Genomic DNA, 16,846 nt, shown 5'->3' with positions numbered 1-16,846 from the left:
TCTCTCTCTCTCTCTCTCGCCTGGACCTCTCTCTCTCTCTCTCTCTCTCTCTCTCTCTCTCTCTCTCTCTCTCTCTCTCTCTCTCTCTCTCTCTCTCTCTCTCTCTCTCTCTCTCTCTCTCTCTCTCTCTCTCTCTCTCTCTCTCTCTCTCTCTCTCTCTCTCTCTCTCTCGCCTGGACCTCTCTCTCTCTCTCTCTCTCTCTCTCTCTCTCTCTCTCTCTCTCTCTCTCTCTCTCTCTCTCTCTCTCTCGCCTGGACCTCTCTCTCTCTCTCTCTCTCTCTCTCTCTCTCTCTCTCTCTCTCTCTCTCTCGCCTGGACCTCTCTCTCTCTCTCTCTCTCTCTCTCTCTCTCTCTCTCTCTCTCTCTCTCTCTCTCTCTCTCTCTCTCTCTCTCTCTCGCCTGGACCTCTCTCTCTCTCTCTCTCTCTCTCTCTCTCTCTCTCTCTCTCTCTCTCTCTCTCTCTCTCTCTCTCTCTCTCTCTCTCTCTCTCTCTCTCTCTCTCTCTCTCTCTCTCTCTCTCTCTCTCTCTCTCTCTCTCTCTCTCTCTCGCCTGGACCTCTCTCTCTCTCTCTCTCTCTCTCTCTCTCTCTCTCTCTCTCTCTCTCTCTCTCTCTCTCTCTCTCTCTCTCGCCTGGACCTCTCTCTCTCTCTCTCTCTCTCGCCTGGACCTCTCTCTCTCTCTCTCTCTCTCTCTCTCGCCTGGACCTCTCTCTCTCTCTCTCTCTCTCGCCTGGACCTCTCTCTCTCTCTCTCTCTCTCTCTCTCTCTCTCTCTCTCTCTCTCTCTCTCTCTCGTCTGGACCTCTCTCTCTCTCTCTCTCTCTCTCTCTCTCTCTCTCTCTCTCTCTCTCTCTCTCTCTCTCTCTCTCTCTCTCTCTCTCTCTCTCTCTCTCTCTCTCTCTCTCTCTCTCTCTCTCTCTCTCTCTCTCGCCTGGATCTCTCTCTCTCTCTCCTCTCTCGCCTGGATCTCTCTCTCTCTCTCTCTCTCTCTCTCTCTCTCTCTCTCTCTCTCTCTCTCTCTCTCTCTCTCTCTCTCTCTCTCTCTCTCTCTCTCTCTCTCTCTCTCTCTCTCTCTCTCTCTCTCTCTCTCTCTCTCTCTCCTCTCTCGCCTGGATCTCTCTCTCTCTCTCTCTCCTCTCTCGCCTGGATCTCTCTCTCTCTCTCCTCTCTCGCCTGGATCTCTCTCTCTCTCTCTCTCTCTCGCCTGGATCTCTCTCTCTCTCTCTCTCTCTCTCGCCTGGATCTCTCTCTCTCTCTCTCTCTCTCTCGCCTGGATCTCTCTCTCTCTCTCTCTCTCTCTCTCGCCTGGATCTCTCTCTCTCTCTCTCTCTCTCTCGCCTGGATCTCTCTCTCTCTCTCTCTCTCGCCTGCCTCTCTCTCTCTCTCTCTCTCGCCTGGATCTCTCTCTCTCTCTCTCTCTCACACCTGGATCTCTCTCTCTCTCTCTCTCGCCTGGATCTCTCTCTCTCTCTCTCGCCTGGACCTCTCTCTCTCTCTCTCGCCTGGACCTCTCTCTCTCTCTCTCTCACCTGGACCTCTCTCTCTCTCTGGATCTCTCTCTCTCTCTCTCTCTCTCTCTCTCTCTCTCTCTCGCCTGGATCTCTCTCTCTCTCTCTCTCTCTCACAAACACACACACGCACACCCCTTGGTGTGTTGGGTGTGGCAAAATGGCAGCTGCATGTGCAGGTGTTCTTTGTCGGTTAGATCGCCCATTCTGTACTCCCTCCCTTCTCCCACACTCCCTTCTCTCACCTTGGTTTTGTGTGTCTATCTTCCCCTCTTCGAGAGAGACAGAGAGAATGAATCCATTTCGGGACATTGGTGGTTGGCATTTTTCCTGTTTTGGGCGGTCGTTATCGCGACTAAACTGTTTCCTTTATTTTATTCTCTCCATCATTAATCCCGTGTCTTGCCGGATTATAGACGTTTCAATTTAAATTGTATTTATTTTCTTTTAGTTGGTTTAATTATCTTCCTTTTCTTTCATCTCCTCAACCCGAGGTTTGGGTAAGACAGAGTTCCTTTACTTCAGTCATGGTGGCGGCTTGTTCGCAGCAAGATGTTGTGTTCGAAGCGTTAGCCCATAAGCATGCATTAGTGTGTGTCCCCACTGATGAGGATTTTTACCGAAGAAATTGTCTTGGTGTTCGGAGATGTTATCGATGTTGAGCATGTACGTGCCTCTTCGTGTATGAACCAGAAGGTCGTGGTTTTCGATTCGGATGAACGTTTTGTTCACGATGTCGTGAGTTCTGGGTTAACCACACCTTGTGGTCACTTTGTTATGGCCTCCCCGATGGATGTCCCGGTAATGAAAATAATTGTCTCTAATGTTCCTCCTTTTGTGCCAAGTGAAAAACTTGTGTCTGTTTTGTCTCGTTATGGAATGATCGTTTCAAAAATCTTAATGATCCCCCTCGAGTGCCGCCATGACCAAGCGAAACATGTGATGAGCTGTCGGTGGCAACTTTACATAGTGTTTCCGGACCGTGGGGATGAATGAAACGAGCTTAAAGTTTTCGTTGAAGATTAAAATCGTTAACCATGATTTAATATCAGATGTATGCTTCATCAGCGACCTTGACATGTTTTCCTTTGTGGAGCTTTTGGGTACTTAAAGAGATTCTGTCCGAAAGCTTCTTGTTCGAAGTGTGGGGAATCGGGACACGTTTACTTAGATTGCAAAACAGTTAACGACCCACTACCTCATGTGGTGGAGGAAGTGATACCCAGTGACTCAAATGCTTCCGCTGACTCTGTTCCCTTACATGGATAGGACGGTTAGAATGATTTTGCCACCTTGTCAAAAAAACGTAGAGCGTCTGTTCCTCGTGACCCCACCAGTGCCCCCAAGGTAGTCGTACTGGATACGGTTGTTGCGGTAACTGAGGAACCTATTGCAGTAACTGAGAAGAGGATAAAATGCTTTCCAATGACGAAATTGTACTTCTAACTGCACAGTGTGGAATGGTCCCTTCAAATAGTGGCACAAATGAAGTGTCTGTTGGTGTTTCTGAAATGTCTGTAGCATGTAGGGATGTATTATCAGCACCATTTTTTTTCTTGAGCCTAACCAAAATAGTGTCTCAGCTCCTCGCAATGTTCCCGCCACAACAAATGATCAATATACAGTTTGTGGGGCTCTGATGGAGGTGCCCCACATAGTTGTACAAGATGGTGGATTAGCAGCTCCATCTCATGTTGAGGAAAGTGTAAAGCAGGGCTCGCAAAGTACCACCCTGCAGTACTCGGCAGACCCCTCAGACGTGTCTATAAACGAGATAGTAAAGGTCCAGGGTGATATATACGAACCTGGTGGAATGTTATCTGGGCTCTCTGCTTCAGTTGATGATATGGACGTGACTGATCTATCACAGTCGTCATCTGATCATTTACAAATATCCCCCCAGGTTATTGGCTTTTCTACATGAGACGTTGAGGCAGCGTAATGTTATAATTCATAAACATTTTCCTGACTTGCTTTCCTTCATGCAGACTGCAAAGTGTATAATTAGAAACTCTAAGGATTTTGAAATAACAAAACGCAAATTAATGGACTGAGGAAAATTATTACAAAAGCAGGGTTGGAATATTCTCAGCAACTGCCAAACCCCTCTGATACGAGATGAAGAGGAAGGAAGTGCTTTTTGGCACCTGAAACATTAATGGGGGTGGTGCTAACCATTTGCGTCGGATCCAAGTTAAAAACTTATTGCTTCAGAAACATGTTGATATCTGTTTGTTGCAAGAAACACATAACAGAGACTTCACAGTCTGATTGGCTTCACCTTAATAAGGGGCAGTGTTTCTTTAGCAATCTGTCCTCTGTCTCGGCGGGTGTTGATTTTTTTGCTTCGTCCAGGTTTTGTTCCTGACGTTTTCATGTCATATCGTTTTCATGAAATAGCTGAAGGAGACTTCATCCTTACAGTTGGTGTATCAAGGATTTCACCTCACCTTACTTAATGCCTATGCTCCTAGTAATAGTGGGGCTCGTAAAGACTTTTTCACACCTGGCGAATTACCTTCATACTTTAGCCTTTGATCAGCTGGATTTGTATTGGAGGATATTTCAATTGCACGTTTGAACCTAATTTAGATAGAAACACACCAGAACCCCATCCTGAATCTCATGAAGCTATATCTCGTTGTTTTTCATCACTTGGTCCACTTGATGCGTGGAACATGCACAGCACTGTACAGCATCTCAATACATATGGTGCCGTTGTGCTAGCAAATTGATAACACTTGGAAGGCTTGAGAGATGGTATGTTAATTCCACTTTTAGAAATGTAATCATGTCTTGTAATTATTACACCACCTGGTAGTGCTTGGTTTATCCTCTTCTCAGCTAACTTATAAAAGTCCGTATTCCATCCATCCATACATTGGGACCACACTCTGTATAGAGCGTTGGTGCTGCCTAAGCAGTCTCCTCTGCGATTGGGTACAATCCTGGACGGGTCGCCACTCCCACACAGGATACCAGCAAGCTGGTACTCATTTTGCCGACCTCGGAAGGATGACAGGCAGAGTCAACCCCACCTGGTATTCATTCAACAGCAGAGTGGGATTTGAACTCAGGATCTTAGGATCCCAAGCCCACCACCATTAAGCCAACACCAGGCATATAAAAGTGCATATTTGGACCTTTAATATCAGCCTGTTAGAGGATTGTTTTTTTTAACTGATGCTTTTTGTAGTTTTTGGGAAAAACATCCAAAGGAAACCTTGTTACTCTTTTGTCCAGTTATGGTGGGACAATGTGAAAGCCCAAATTCGTGTTTTCTCTCAATGTTGTAAGTCCTTTTCCACGAGTAAGAATAAAATTGCTGTTTCACTCTTGGAAACTGAAAGTTTGCGGTTAGAGGAAGACTTAGCTAAAGCTCAAAATGAAAGGAAACTTCAGTTATTATTGGGAAAAAAAAGAAGCTTATCCAAGATATTGATTCATGAATATGTAATGTGGATGTAAGACTCAGAATCCAAAATGTGAACAAAATGTGAAAAAGAGTTTCTTTCAGTTAGAAGGGGTTTAAGAAATCCCAGTCATATTTTTTTCCTTGTGTGATGCTAAAGGGAATATTACACAAAATGAGAATGATATAAGAAAGCTTGTGAAAAGTTATTTTTTTTCTGGTTTATTTATGGAGAAATCTATGTGTAAAAATTGTATTGATGATATGACAAATCATGTTCCTTCCTTGAGTTGTGGTCAGCGTCAAGCTCTTCAAGAGCCGTTTACCCTGGAGGAACTCGGTATAGCTCTGGGTAGCTTTGAGCGTGGAAAATCCCTGGGATCGACAGCCTTCCAGTGGAATTTTTCACAGCATTTTGGAACATTTTAGGTCCAAAAGTTACTGTTGGTTCTGCAAGAAAGTTTACATTCTGGCATCTTGCCTCTCAGCTGCAGAAGAGCAGTGGTTTGTCTTCTCCCCAAAGGCGATGATCTCTGTCGGATCGAGAATTTTATTACTGTGTTATGATTACAAACTCCTTTCCAAATTGCTGGCCAATTGGCTAAAACTTGTCATCAGAACTGTCATTCATCCTGAACAGAGCTCCTGTGTTCCAGGGAGATCAATCTCTGATAACATTTTTTTAAATTTCAGATCTGATTAACTGTGGTCTTAAGGAGGAAGGGGGGTTGGTTTGATTTTTTCCTTGATGTCAAAAAGGTTTTTGGCAGTATTGATCACACTTACATGTTTCAAGTGTTGCAAAAGTTCAGCCTTGGTGAAAAGTTTATCGGTTTTGTTAATTTGTTGTACATAAACATATGTAGTTTGTGTAATGTAAACAATGGTCTTGGCTCACCCAGTCAGGTACAGAGGGGTGTTCGGCAAGGCTGTCCATTGTCAGGTTTACTGTTTATCCTTTCTCTCGAGCCATTACTAATCAAGCTTAGAACCTCTCTTTCCGGCTTTGTTCCTTCTCCAGAGGAGCAGCACCCTATCGGTTGGTTGTGGTAAGCATACGAACCGTGTTTCCCCATTATCTCGGGTCGCTCACCTGCATTTGATTTTTCATTTATTTATTTTCATTTATTTATATTGTTGTGGTTGACGAAATTCACAAACCACCATTCAGGTCCCTTAGGTGAGATATCTCTGTAAGAAGTATATGTGTAGTTAGGCCCAAACCCGTTGTTTAGAGGGAATAAATGTCATTCATGCGGGCTGCGACCCCTCTAGATAGCCGTTTTTCTTTTACTATCTTTATTTTGGACCAGCCGCCATTACTACCACCACCAACCACGTCTCAACAGCCATCACACAACAACCACCAACCACAACGCCGCTTCACAACAACAACCACCAACCACAACGCCGCTTCACAACAACAACCACCAACCACAACGCCGCTTCACAACAACAACCACCAACCACAACGCCGCTTCACAACAACAGCCACGACCTTTACCGTCACAACTCGCCACCATCGCATCACCACCATTCTTGCGCCACTTGTGGGCACCGATACTGGACTCGTGCAGGGCGCGCACCGAGCAGCGTGTTCAGAAACATCACAGACTTTCCGAGAAAAACGGATCAAAAACGACTCACGCCCACTTCTGTTCTGTCCTATCGGAGAGGGTGGGGCGATTTGGCCCCGCCTCCAGGGCGTTGGAGTGAGGTCGCTATATGCAAATTCATGGATCAAAAAGCATTCACGCCCACTTTTCCTCGGTCCAATGGGGAGCCAGTTGGAGGTGAAGGGTCGGAGGTAAAGGGTCAAAGGTGGGGGGGGGGCGAAGCCACGGGGGATATAAACGGCCGCGCTCGCCAAACAGTTCAGTTCGGAGGGGAGAAGCCAGCAGTTCGCAGTTCGAGTTCGCGGTTGGGAGTTGTTGGTGGAGCTGGGAAGAAGTGGTACTAGTCAGAGTGAAGAGGACGGAGCTGTGGAGAGGTGGCGGCGGCGAAGGCGATCGAGGGGGTGCTCGCGTCGGATTCGGGGAACTGCAGAGGCCGGCGGCGCGACCGAGGTCGTGGTGGAGACGTTCGTCGCGGGACCCGAGACAGGGTGATATCCTCCTCCCCCCCCCCCGAGCATCAACAACCCCCTCCTGTTTCCCCCCGCGCTGAGATAGTGCGACAAGGGGGCCCCTTTCCCACCCCCTACCAGACACTGTCCGCGAGGCCCGCGGAGTTGAGGCGCCACCGCCGCTTTGCGTCTCATCATCAGACAGGTAGGCCCGACACGGTCTCGGCCCCAGGCCCGCCTACCCCCCTCATCCTTGAGGGTGGTCCTTTTCTTTTGCTTTGGGTATATGTGTTGTCGGCGCCGTCTGTGAAGTAAAATTGTATAAGTGTTGCCGTGTGCTCGGTAGTCGGATAGCTCTGCATTGTCTTCTTCTTTTATATTTGCTTTTTGTGTAATATTGTGTGTTTCTTCTCCTTTTACATTTGCTTTTGGTGTAATTGTATATGTGTGCTTTCCGTGTGCCATCGCGAAATAAATGTGAATTATGTTGAACTGTTTTCCCGCTTCGCTTCGTCTTTTCTTTCATTGAATCTCCATCTTGCTTCACGTAAAGGGTTGGTCGTGGGCTAAAACGCCCGATAATTAATCGAACCGTCGAGGCCGACGAATAACACCGCTCGGTTATCCCGATAGTACGGAACGGGTCGCTTAAAGTGGCCCGTGTCCGAAGTCGACCTGCGGCGAGGTGCGATCGCCCGGTCTACCCTCCGTGTGGGTACTTAGGTAGGTCGAATTTGGCGAGCAACCCTATCCCATGCGGGGGCCGATTGGCACGATCGTGGTGAGACCGAAAGGTCCACCCGTGATTAGTTCCCGGCATTTGTCCGAGAGGGTCACGACTGGATTGTCCGTCCGGTGGGCGACGTGCCGCGATTCGAGTTACGTGGCCGTCTGCACGCCGGCGGGCGCGAATCCGCAACAATATTTTCATTTACGGATGCTTTCCGACAGTTCTGTGATTTTTACTGGAGTGTTGGCTTCAATGTCCATCTGCTCAGAAAATTACCGTGCTTCCCCATTATCTCGGGTCACTCACCTGCATTTTTTCATTTTCTTTTTCATTTAGTTATATTTTCATTTATTGATGTTGTCTGATGATTCTGTGACCCCCCCCCCCTGTGTACTGGATTTGATGTCCATCAGCGTGCAAAATTTCAGCTTTGTATGTCACCTGGAAGTACCGATCTTTAATATCAGTCAGTCAGTGAGTCAGTGGTTAGAAAGAGCTATATATATATATATATATATATATATATATATATATATATATATATATATATATATATATATATATATATATATATATATATATATATATATATATATATATATATATATATATATATATATATATATATATATATATATATATAGATATTTATATATATATATGTATATATATATATAGATATTTATATATATATATATATATATATATATATATATATATATATATATATATATATATATATATATATATGTACATATACACATATACACATACTAGCGATACCCGTGCACATGCACGGGATAGCAGTATAACATAGCTTGTAGCAGATGACAGACGGTACATGGGGAATGACAAAAATACGCAAAATGCAAGTGGTACTATGGAACGCCAAGACTTCCCAAACATTGTCGGCATGTCCGCTAAGTGTCACAGCAATTTCATAGGGATCGTGTGACGGCGAGCTGAGTTTTTAGTGTGCAAGCTTGGTATTATAATCGAGATATGTATATGTATATATATATATATATATATATATATATATATATATGTATATATATATGTATATATATATATATATATATATATATATGTATATATATATATATATATGTATATATATATATATGTATATATATATATATATATATATATATATATATATATATATATATATATATATATATAATATATGTATACAGGGTGTCCCAAAAAATATACAACTTTTCATCTGCAAAGAGGATGGTCATAACATATATGTTTAAAAAAAGATATATGGCTGGATAAAAAGCTGAAAGGTTGAAGTTTATTGTACCAATGTGAAAATTGCCACCAAAATTTAAATTTTGGTATAGAATCGTCATTTTCTTTTAGACCACATGTTCGATGTAGGTTCCACGTTGTCCAATCACTGCCTGCAAGCGCGTTGTCATGTTCTCCATCACTTTGGGAAACGTTTCCTGAGGAATGTTCTGGATTTCTCGGTGGATGTTTTCCTTCAGCTGATCAAGAGTCTGAGGCCTTGGGTTTCCATAGATCCTGTCCTTGAGATACTCCCACAAGAAGAAGTCTGGAGGAGTAAGGTCAGGGGAATACAGTGGCCACTCAACGTCTTTGTAGAGGGAGATAAAGCGGCCCTCAAAATGTTGGTTGAGAAAACGCCTTGTTTCCCTGGCTGTATGGGGCAGTGCCCCATCCTGGTGGAACCACTGGGTTCTCCTCTGGATCAGGTTGTTTCTCCTACGGGCCTGAGTACGTAGTTCAGGCAGATAGAATTCCTGAATCATTTCGCGATAGTTTCTCTGGTTTACCGTGCAAGTGCGTCCCTGGTCATCTTCAAAGAAGTATGGACCAATTATCCCATACCAACCAACCGCCACCCACATTGTGATTTTGAGAACAGATCGAGGCACCAGTTCAGTTGATGCATTACCAGGATTTTCAGTTCCCCAGTACCGAAAGTTTTGCTTGTTTACCTCCCCGGACAAGTGAGCATGGCATTCATCCATCATGTGAAGTTTTTTGAGGAAGTCTGCATCTTCCTCCAACTTTCCTGAGAACCAATTTGCAAAGTCGAGTCGTTTGCGTTTCTGTTGACCAGTAAGCACCGTTTCCATTTGAATTTTGTATGGAAAGGCATGAATGTCTTGGTGAAGGATCCTCTGAACGGTGCTCTTATGAATGTTTGTCTCGGTAGAAAGTCGTCGAATCGATTTTTTTGGACTCTGCAGGACCGCCTGTCTCACCATTTCCACATTTTCTTCATTACGACCTGTCCTCTTCCGACCACTGTGACCTTTGTGAAGGTCACAGATGGTTCCCACATTGGTAAACTTTGCGATGGTGCACCTTATTGTCCGAAAGTTTGGTGCATGGCGCAAGTGGATTCCGAAATGTCTCGAGTAAAGACGTTGCACCTGTATAACACTTTTCGTCTGGTGCCAAAGTTCAACAATTTTCGTCTGTTGTTCAGTCTTGGCATTTTTCTGGCGCTTGCTTGGTATCAAAATAAACTTCAGGGTCTCTGCAATAAGAAATGAAGCATGAGTGACAAAATTACTGCTTTTTTAGGATAAAACGAAGCATTTTAAAAGTTGTATATATTTTTGGGACACCCAATATATATATATTTATATATATATATATATATATATATATATATATTTATATATATATATATATATATATATATATATATATATATATATATATATATATATATATATATATATATATATATATATATATATATATATATATATATATATTATATATATATTTATATATATATATATATATTTATATATATATATATATATATTTATATATATATATATATATATATATATATATATATATATATATATATCTTCTTCTTCTTTCGGCCTGCTCCCGTTATGGGTCACCACAGCGGATCAACCGTCTCCATTTCGCTCTATCCTCCACATCTTCCATTGACACTCCAACCACCCGCATGTCCGCCCTCACCACATCCATGAACCTCTTCTTTGGCCTTCCTCTTCTCCTCCTGCCTGGCGGCTCCATCTTCAACATCCTTCTCCCGATGTACTCCGCTTCCCTCCTGTGCACATGTCCAAACCATCTCAATCTCGCCTCTCTCACGTTGTCTCCAAACCGTCCTACCTGCGCTGTCCCTCTAATATACTCATTCCTTATCCTGTCCATCCTCGTCACTCCCAACGAGAATCGCAGCATATTTAACTCTGCCACCTCCAGCTCTGCTTCCTGTCTTTTTTCCCTGGCTGTATCAGGTTGTTTCTCCATCACTTTGGGAAACGGTTCCTGAGGAATGTTCTGGATTTCTCAGTGGATGTTTTCCTTCAGCTGATCAAGAGTCTGAGGCCTTGGGTTCCTTCCCAAACATTGTCGGCATGTCCGCCGACTGAGAAGGCCATAGGATATATGGTCTTTTTGTCAGCGCCACCGCCTCCAAACCATACAACAAAGCTGGTCTCACTACCGTCTTATATACTTTCCCCTTCAGTCTTGCAGCTACCCTTCTGTCACAAACCACTCCTGCAACTCTTCTCCACCCACTCCATCCTGCCTGCACTCTCTTTTTCACTTCTCTCCCACACTCTCCGTTACTTTGGACAGTTGATCCCAAGTATTTAAACCCATCCACCTTCCCCACCTCAACTCCTTGCAACCGCACCATACCACCACCCTCCCTCTCATTTACGCACATGTACTCCGTCTTACTCCGACTGACTATCATTCGCCTTCTCTGCAGTGCGTACCTCCACCTCTCGAGGCTCGCCTCAGACTGCTCCCTACTCTCCCTACAGATCATGATGTCATCCGCGAACATCATAGTCCATGGAGACTCCAGTCTGATCTCGTCCGTCAACCTGTCCATCACCATTGCAAACAGGAAACGGCTGAGTCGATCCTTGGTACAATCCCACTTTTACCTTAAACTGGTCTGTCATTCCTACCGCACACCTCACCGCTGTCACACTGTCCTCATACATATCCTGCACGACCCTCACATACTTCTCCACCACTCCCGACTTCCTCATACAATTCCACAACTCCTCTCTTGGCACCCTATCATAAGCTTTCTCTAAATCCACAAACACACAATGTAACTCCTTCTGGCCTTCCCTATACTTCTCCATCAACATTCTCAAAGCAAACATCGCATCAGTGGTGCTCTTTCCTGGCATGAACCGATATTGCTGCTCACAAATTGTTACCTCTCCTCTCAACCTAGCTTCCACTACTCTTTCCCACACCTTCATGGTGTGGCTTAACAACTTTATCCCTCTGTAATTTCCACAGCTCTGCACATCACCCTTGTTCTTGAAAATCAGAACCAGTACACTTCATCTCCACTCCTCCGGCATCCTCTCACTTTCCAAGATTTTATTGAACAATCTGGTTAACAACCCCACTTCCATCTCTCCTAAGCACTTCCATGCCTCCACTGGTATACCATCTGGGCCAACCGCCTTTCCACTTTTCATCCTCTTCATAGCAGTCCTCACTTCATTCTTACTGATCCACTCCACTTCCTGATTCACTATCTCTCTCTCTCTCTCTCTCTCTCTCTCTCTCTCTCTCTCTCTCTCTCTCTCTCTCTCTCTCTCTCTCTCTCTCTCTCTCTCTCTCTCTCTCTCTCTCTCTCTCTCTCTCTCTCTCTCTCTCTCTCTCTCTCTCTCTCTCTCTCTCTCTCTCTCTCTCTCTCTCTCTCTCTCTCTCTCTCTCTCTCTCTCTCTCTCTCTCTCTCTCTCTCTCTCTCTCTCTCTCTCTCTCTCTCTCTGTCTCTGTCTCTCTCTCTCTCTCATTTTCTTCATTCATCAGCTCCTCAAAGTACTCCATCCACCTTCTCAACACACTCTCCTCGCTCGTCAGCACATTCCCATTTGCGTCCTTTATCACCCGAACCTGCAGCACATCCTTCCCAGCTCGGTCCCTCTGTCTTGTCAATCAGTACAAATCCTTTTCCCCTTCTTTTGGATCCAACTTCTCATACAGCTCGTCATATGCCTTTTTCTTGGCCTTTGCCACCTCTCTTTTTGCCTTTCGCCGCCACTCCTTGTACTCCTGCCTACTTTCTTCATCTCTCTGACTATCCCACTTCCTTTTCGCCAACCCCTTCTTCCTTATACTTTCCTGTACTTCCTCGTTCCACCACCAAGTCTCCTTATCTTCCTTTCTCTGTCCAGATGTCACACCAAGTACCTTCCTAGCTATCTCCCTCACCACTTCTGCTGTAGTTGCCCAATCATCCCACCAATTTTTACCACCATCCAACGCCTGTCTCACCTCCTCCCTAAATTCCACGCAACAGTCTTCCTCCTTCAACTTCCACCATCTGGTCCTTGGTTCAGCCCTCACTCTCTTCCTCGACCTCACCTCCAAGATCATCCTACAAACTACCAATCGATGCTGTCGAGCTGCACTCTCCCCTGCCACCACCTTACAGTCACTAATCTCTTTCAGGTTGCATCTCCTGCTTAAGATGTAATCCACCTGTGTGCACTTTCCTCCACTCTTGTATGTCACCCTGTGTTCCTCCTTCTTCTTGAAATACGTATTTACCACTGCCATTTCCATTCTTTTTGCAAATTCTACCACCATTTGCCCTTCCACATTTCTCTTGTTGAGACCGTACCTACCCATCACCTCCTCATCCTCTTTATTCCCTTCCCCAACATGCCCATTGAAATCTGCTCCAATCACCACTCTTTCATCCTTGGATACACTCTCCACCACTTCATCTAACTCACTCCAGAAATCTTCTTTATACTCCATGTCACACCCCATATGTGGGGCATATGCACTGATGACATTCATCATCGCCCCTTCAATTTCCAACTTCACACTCATCACTCGGTCAGACACTCTTCTCACCTCCAATACCCTCTTGACATAATCTTCCTTCAGGATTACCCCGACACCATTTTTCCTCCCATCCACACCATGGTAGAACAGTTTGAAACCACCTCCAATGCTCCTAGCCATACTCCCCCTCCACTTGGTCTCTTGTACACACAGTATGTCCACCTTTCTTCTCTCCATCATATCAGCCAACTCACGCCCTTTGCCAGTCATCGTCCCAACATTCAGAGTTCCAACTCTCACCTGCACACTTCTACCCTTCCCCCTCTCCCACTGCCTCCGGACTCACCTTCCCCGTCTCCTTCTCCTCCTTCGCCCAGCAGAATCACAATTTCCACTGGTACCCTGCTGACCACCGGTGGCGGTCGTTGGTAACCTGGGCCTCGACCAATCCGGTATGGGAATTCGTTTTGTTGTCCGCATAATGATTTGGCATAGGTTTTTACGCCGGATGCCCTTCCTGACGCATCTCTGCACGACATATATATATATATATATATATATATATATATATATATATATATATATATATATATATATATATATATATATATATATATATATATATATATATATATATTTACACACACATACTACATCTGGAATTCTACAGGAAAGATGCGGCACCATTCTTTCACAAGAAAATCAATCAACTCACCCCTGTTTCATGGAGGTTGAAAACCCTGTCTCAGATGCCGTTCCAGTTTATCCCATAAATGCTCGATTGGGATTGGACTGAGAAGGCCATGCGATGTATGGATAACAGCTGTGTCATGTTTTTCAAATGATTGGGTGACCACACATGCACTGCAGATGGGGGCATTGTCATTCTTGAAGCACCCCTCCTGGCAGGAAGGAAATGCTGCAACATGGGGTGAAGATAACCACTCAGTACCATTAACTAGCATTTGGCTTTGACTTCTAAGGGAATGACTGCATCCTAACCATGCCAGGAAAATGCATGCGACAACATTACAGAACAACCAGAACCCCTCACCTTTGGAACCAAGCACTCAGGGTTGTTGAGTTCTTGAGGTTGGCTCTCGACATGCACTCATCCATTTGTCAAGAACATGGTGAAGGATGATTCATCTGACCACATCACATTTATTGTCGTCCTTGCCTAAGCTCTTTGCAGCACTTGACTCTCAAACGTGCATTGCCAGGTGTGATGAGTGGTTCGTGCACTGTAATCAGCTATGGTATCTTGCTCTGTGTAGTTCTTGGCGGACCATTTTTGATGAAACTGGGGTGCTCGCACCCCAGTTTGAAATTACAGTCAACTGATGTGCAGTTGCTCACCTGCTTTGCCTTGCACTTCAAATGAATGCATGGATATCATGATCCTAGACTATGTGCTTCCACCCACTATTGCCCTTTGCTGCTGATGTCTTTCCCTCAGAGTTCCATGCTGACATCATCCTAGACACCATTGCTTGTGATGCATCAGCAAGTTGAGCTGTCTGTCAGTGAAGCTCCTGCCAAACACACTCCAACAATCACCCCTCTTTCATAGTCACGTGGGTCTCCTCTTGCAGCCATGCTAGCCATAATTATGGGCAACCAGACCTGAGCACATTTTGATACATAATCCTGTGTTTGTGTGTGTGTGCGTTGCGTGTGTGCGTGCATGCAAGCGCGCGTGTATATGTATATGCAGTCATGCGCCACTTAACGACGGGGTTACGTTCTGAGAAACGCGTCGTAAAGCGACGTCCTCGTTGTGCGAACATCATTTTTTTTTCATTTTCGTTTTCGAACATCGTACTTACACAAACATAGACACCTAAGCTATATGGTGTAGCCTATTGCTCCTCGGATACAAACCTGTACAGCATGTTACTGTACTGAATACTGTCGGCAATTGTAACACACATCCAAGAGACAGAAGACACGTTAGATTTACCTTTGTGCAGTTCATGACGGCCATCAGTGTTGTTAGCAGCAGCTTACAACCTCCTCTCGCATCGATTTATTATAGAAAGGTGAATAAATAGCGTTTGGATTTTATAAATACGTAATCATTGCATCGATGTTATAATTTACAAATGAATAAACGAGCACCTATCAATTGTGATATATTTTCGGAACAGTGCGATTGTTTTAACAACATAAAAAGCTTCACTAAAAATAAATTTGTTTTAATTGACAAACAACAACTATTTATTCGTGGAATTCTTCAATTCAAAGGTAATTTACTTGCTAGAAGGTAAATGTGGAAACATTGGTTCAGTTTGAAAGCCGATTTCCTTGAATCCTGATTTAGCACAACCCTGCTTATTTCGCGATGACATTTTATGGACCTCAACGATCGCATTATAACAGGGCCACACTGTCGTTGTTTATTATCATTATGAGGTATTATGTTGTGTAGAGTGTACATAATTGTATGTGCTATTTTTATACGAGGCTACATCACTCGGCGATTGGAATTTTTCAGCTACATATTTTTTCATTTTTTTTAATTTTATTTTCTTTCAGAGCTGGCAGACCCGTCGTATATGCGATCCGTCATTGCCCGGAACATAGTTAAGCAGCGCATGACTGTATGTGTGTGTGTGTATATATATATATATATATATATATATATATATATATATATATATATATATATATATATATATTGTTGTGGTTACCAGATTCGCAAACCACCATTCAGGTCCCTTAGGTGAGGTATCTCGGTAAGTGCATGTGTAGTTAGGCCCAAACCCGTTGTCTAGTGGGAATACATGTCATTTATACGTGCTGCGACTCTTCAGGATAGCCGTTTTTCTTTCACTATCTTTATTTTGGACCAACCGCCATGATCACAACCACAACATCAACCACCGACCACAACCACCGCTTCACCACAACCGCCACGACCTTCACGTCACACCTCGCAACCGTAGCATCGCCACCGTTCTTGCCCCGCTGTGGGTACCGGTGTTGGACTCATGCAGAACGCGCGTCGAACAGCGTGTACAAAATCACGGATTTTGTGCTTCAAAAACGGATCAAAAACGACACACGCCCACTTTTTGCCGTCCAATCGGTGAGCGAGGGGCGAATTGGCCCCGCCCCCAGGGCGATCGATATATGCAAATTTGTGGATCAAAAAGCCTTCACGCCCACTTTTTCTCGGGCCAATGGGGAGCGAGGTGAAAGGTCAAAGGGAGGGGGTCAAAGGCGAAGTTACGGGGGGATAAAAGGACAGTGTTCGTCAGTCAGAAAAAGGAGAACGAGAAGGAGTCAGCAGGACGAGAACGAGAAGGAGAACGAGAACG

At 44.5% G+C, this 16,846-nt stretch overlaps 1 protein-coding gene across 5 annotated transcripts in view; it reads left to right on the top strand.

The window, feature by feature from the left end:
* The window catches only part of LOC147012075 (caskin-1-like), a 274,888-nt gene that overhangs the window by 68,884 nt on the left and 189,158 nt on the right, over positions 1–16,846 (top strand). The window contains exon 1 of one of the 5 annotated variants that reach the window (XM_085858226.1): positions 15,320–15,770. The exons of 2 other annotated variants lie outside the window; for them this stretch is intronic. In XM_085858226.1, the coding sequence (XP_085714352.1) occupies positions 15,629–15,770 (142 nt within the window). In that variant the 5' untranslated portion in view covers positions 15,320–15,628. Of the gene's footprint in view, positions 1–15,319; positions 15,771–16,846 lie in introns of those variants that run through there. 2 more of the 5 variants (XM_085858225.1, XM_085858230.1) reach the window with 2 other exon arrangements.

Source organism: Eptatretus burgeri, chromosome 15, assembly GCF_056783735.1.
Source record: "Eptatretus burgeri isolate ZD-2024b chromosome 15, Ebu_testis_v1, whole genome shotgun sequence".
Classification (NCBI taxonomy): Eukaryota; Metazoa; Chordata; class Myxini; order Myxiniformes; family Myxinidae; genus Eptatretus; species Eptatretus burgeri.
This window is presented reverse-complemented; position numbering and strand designations above follow the sequence as displayed.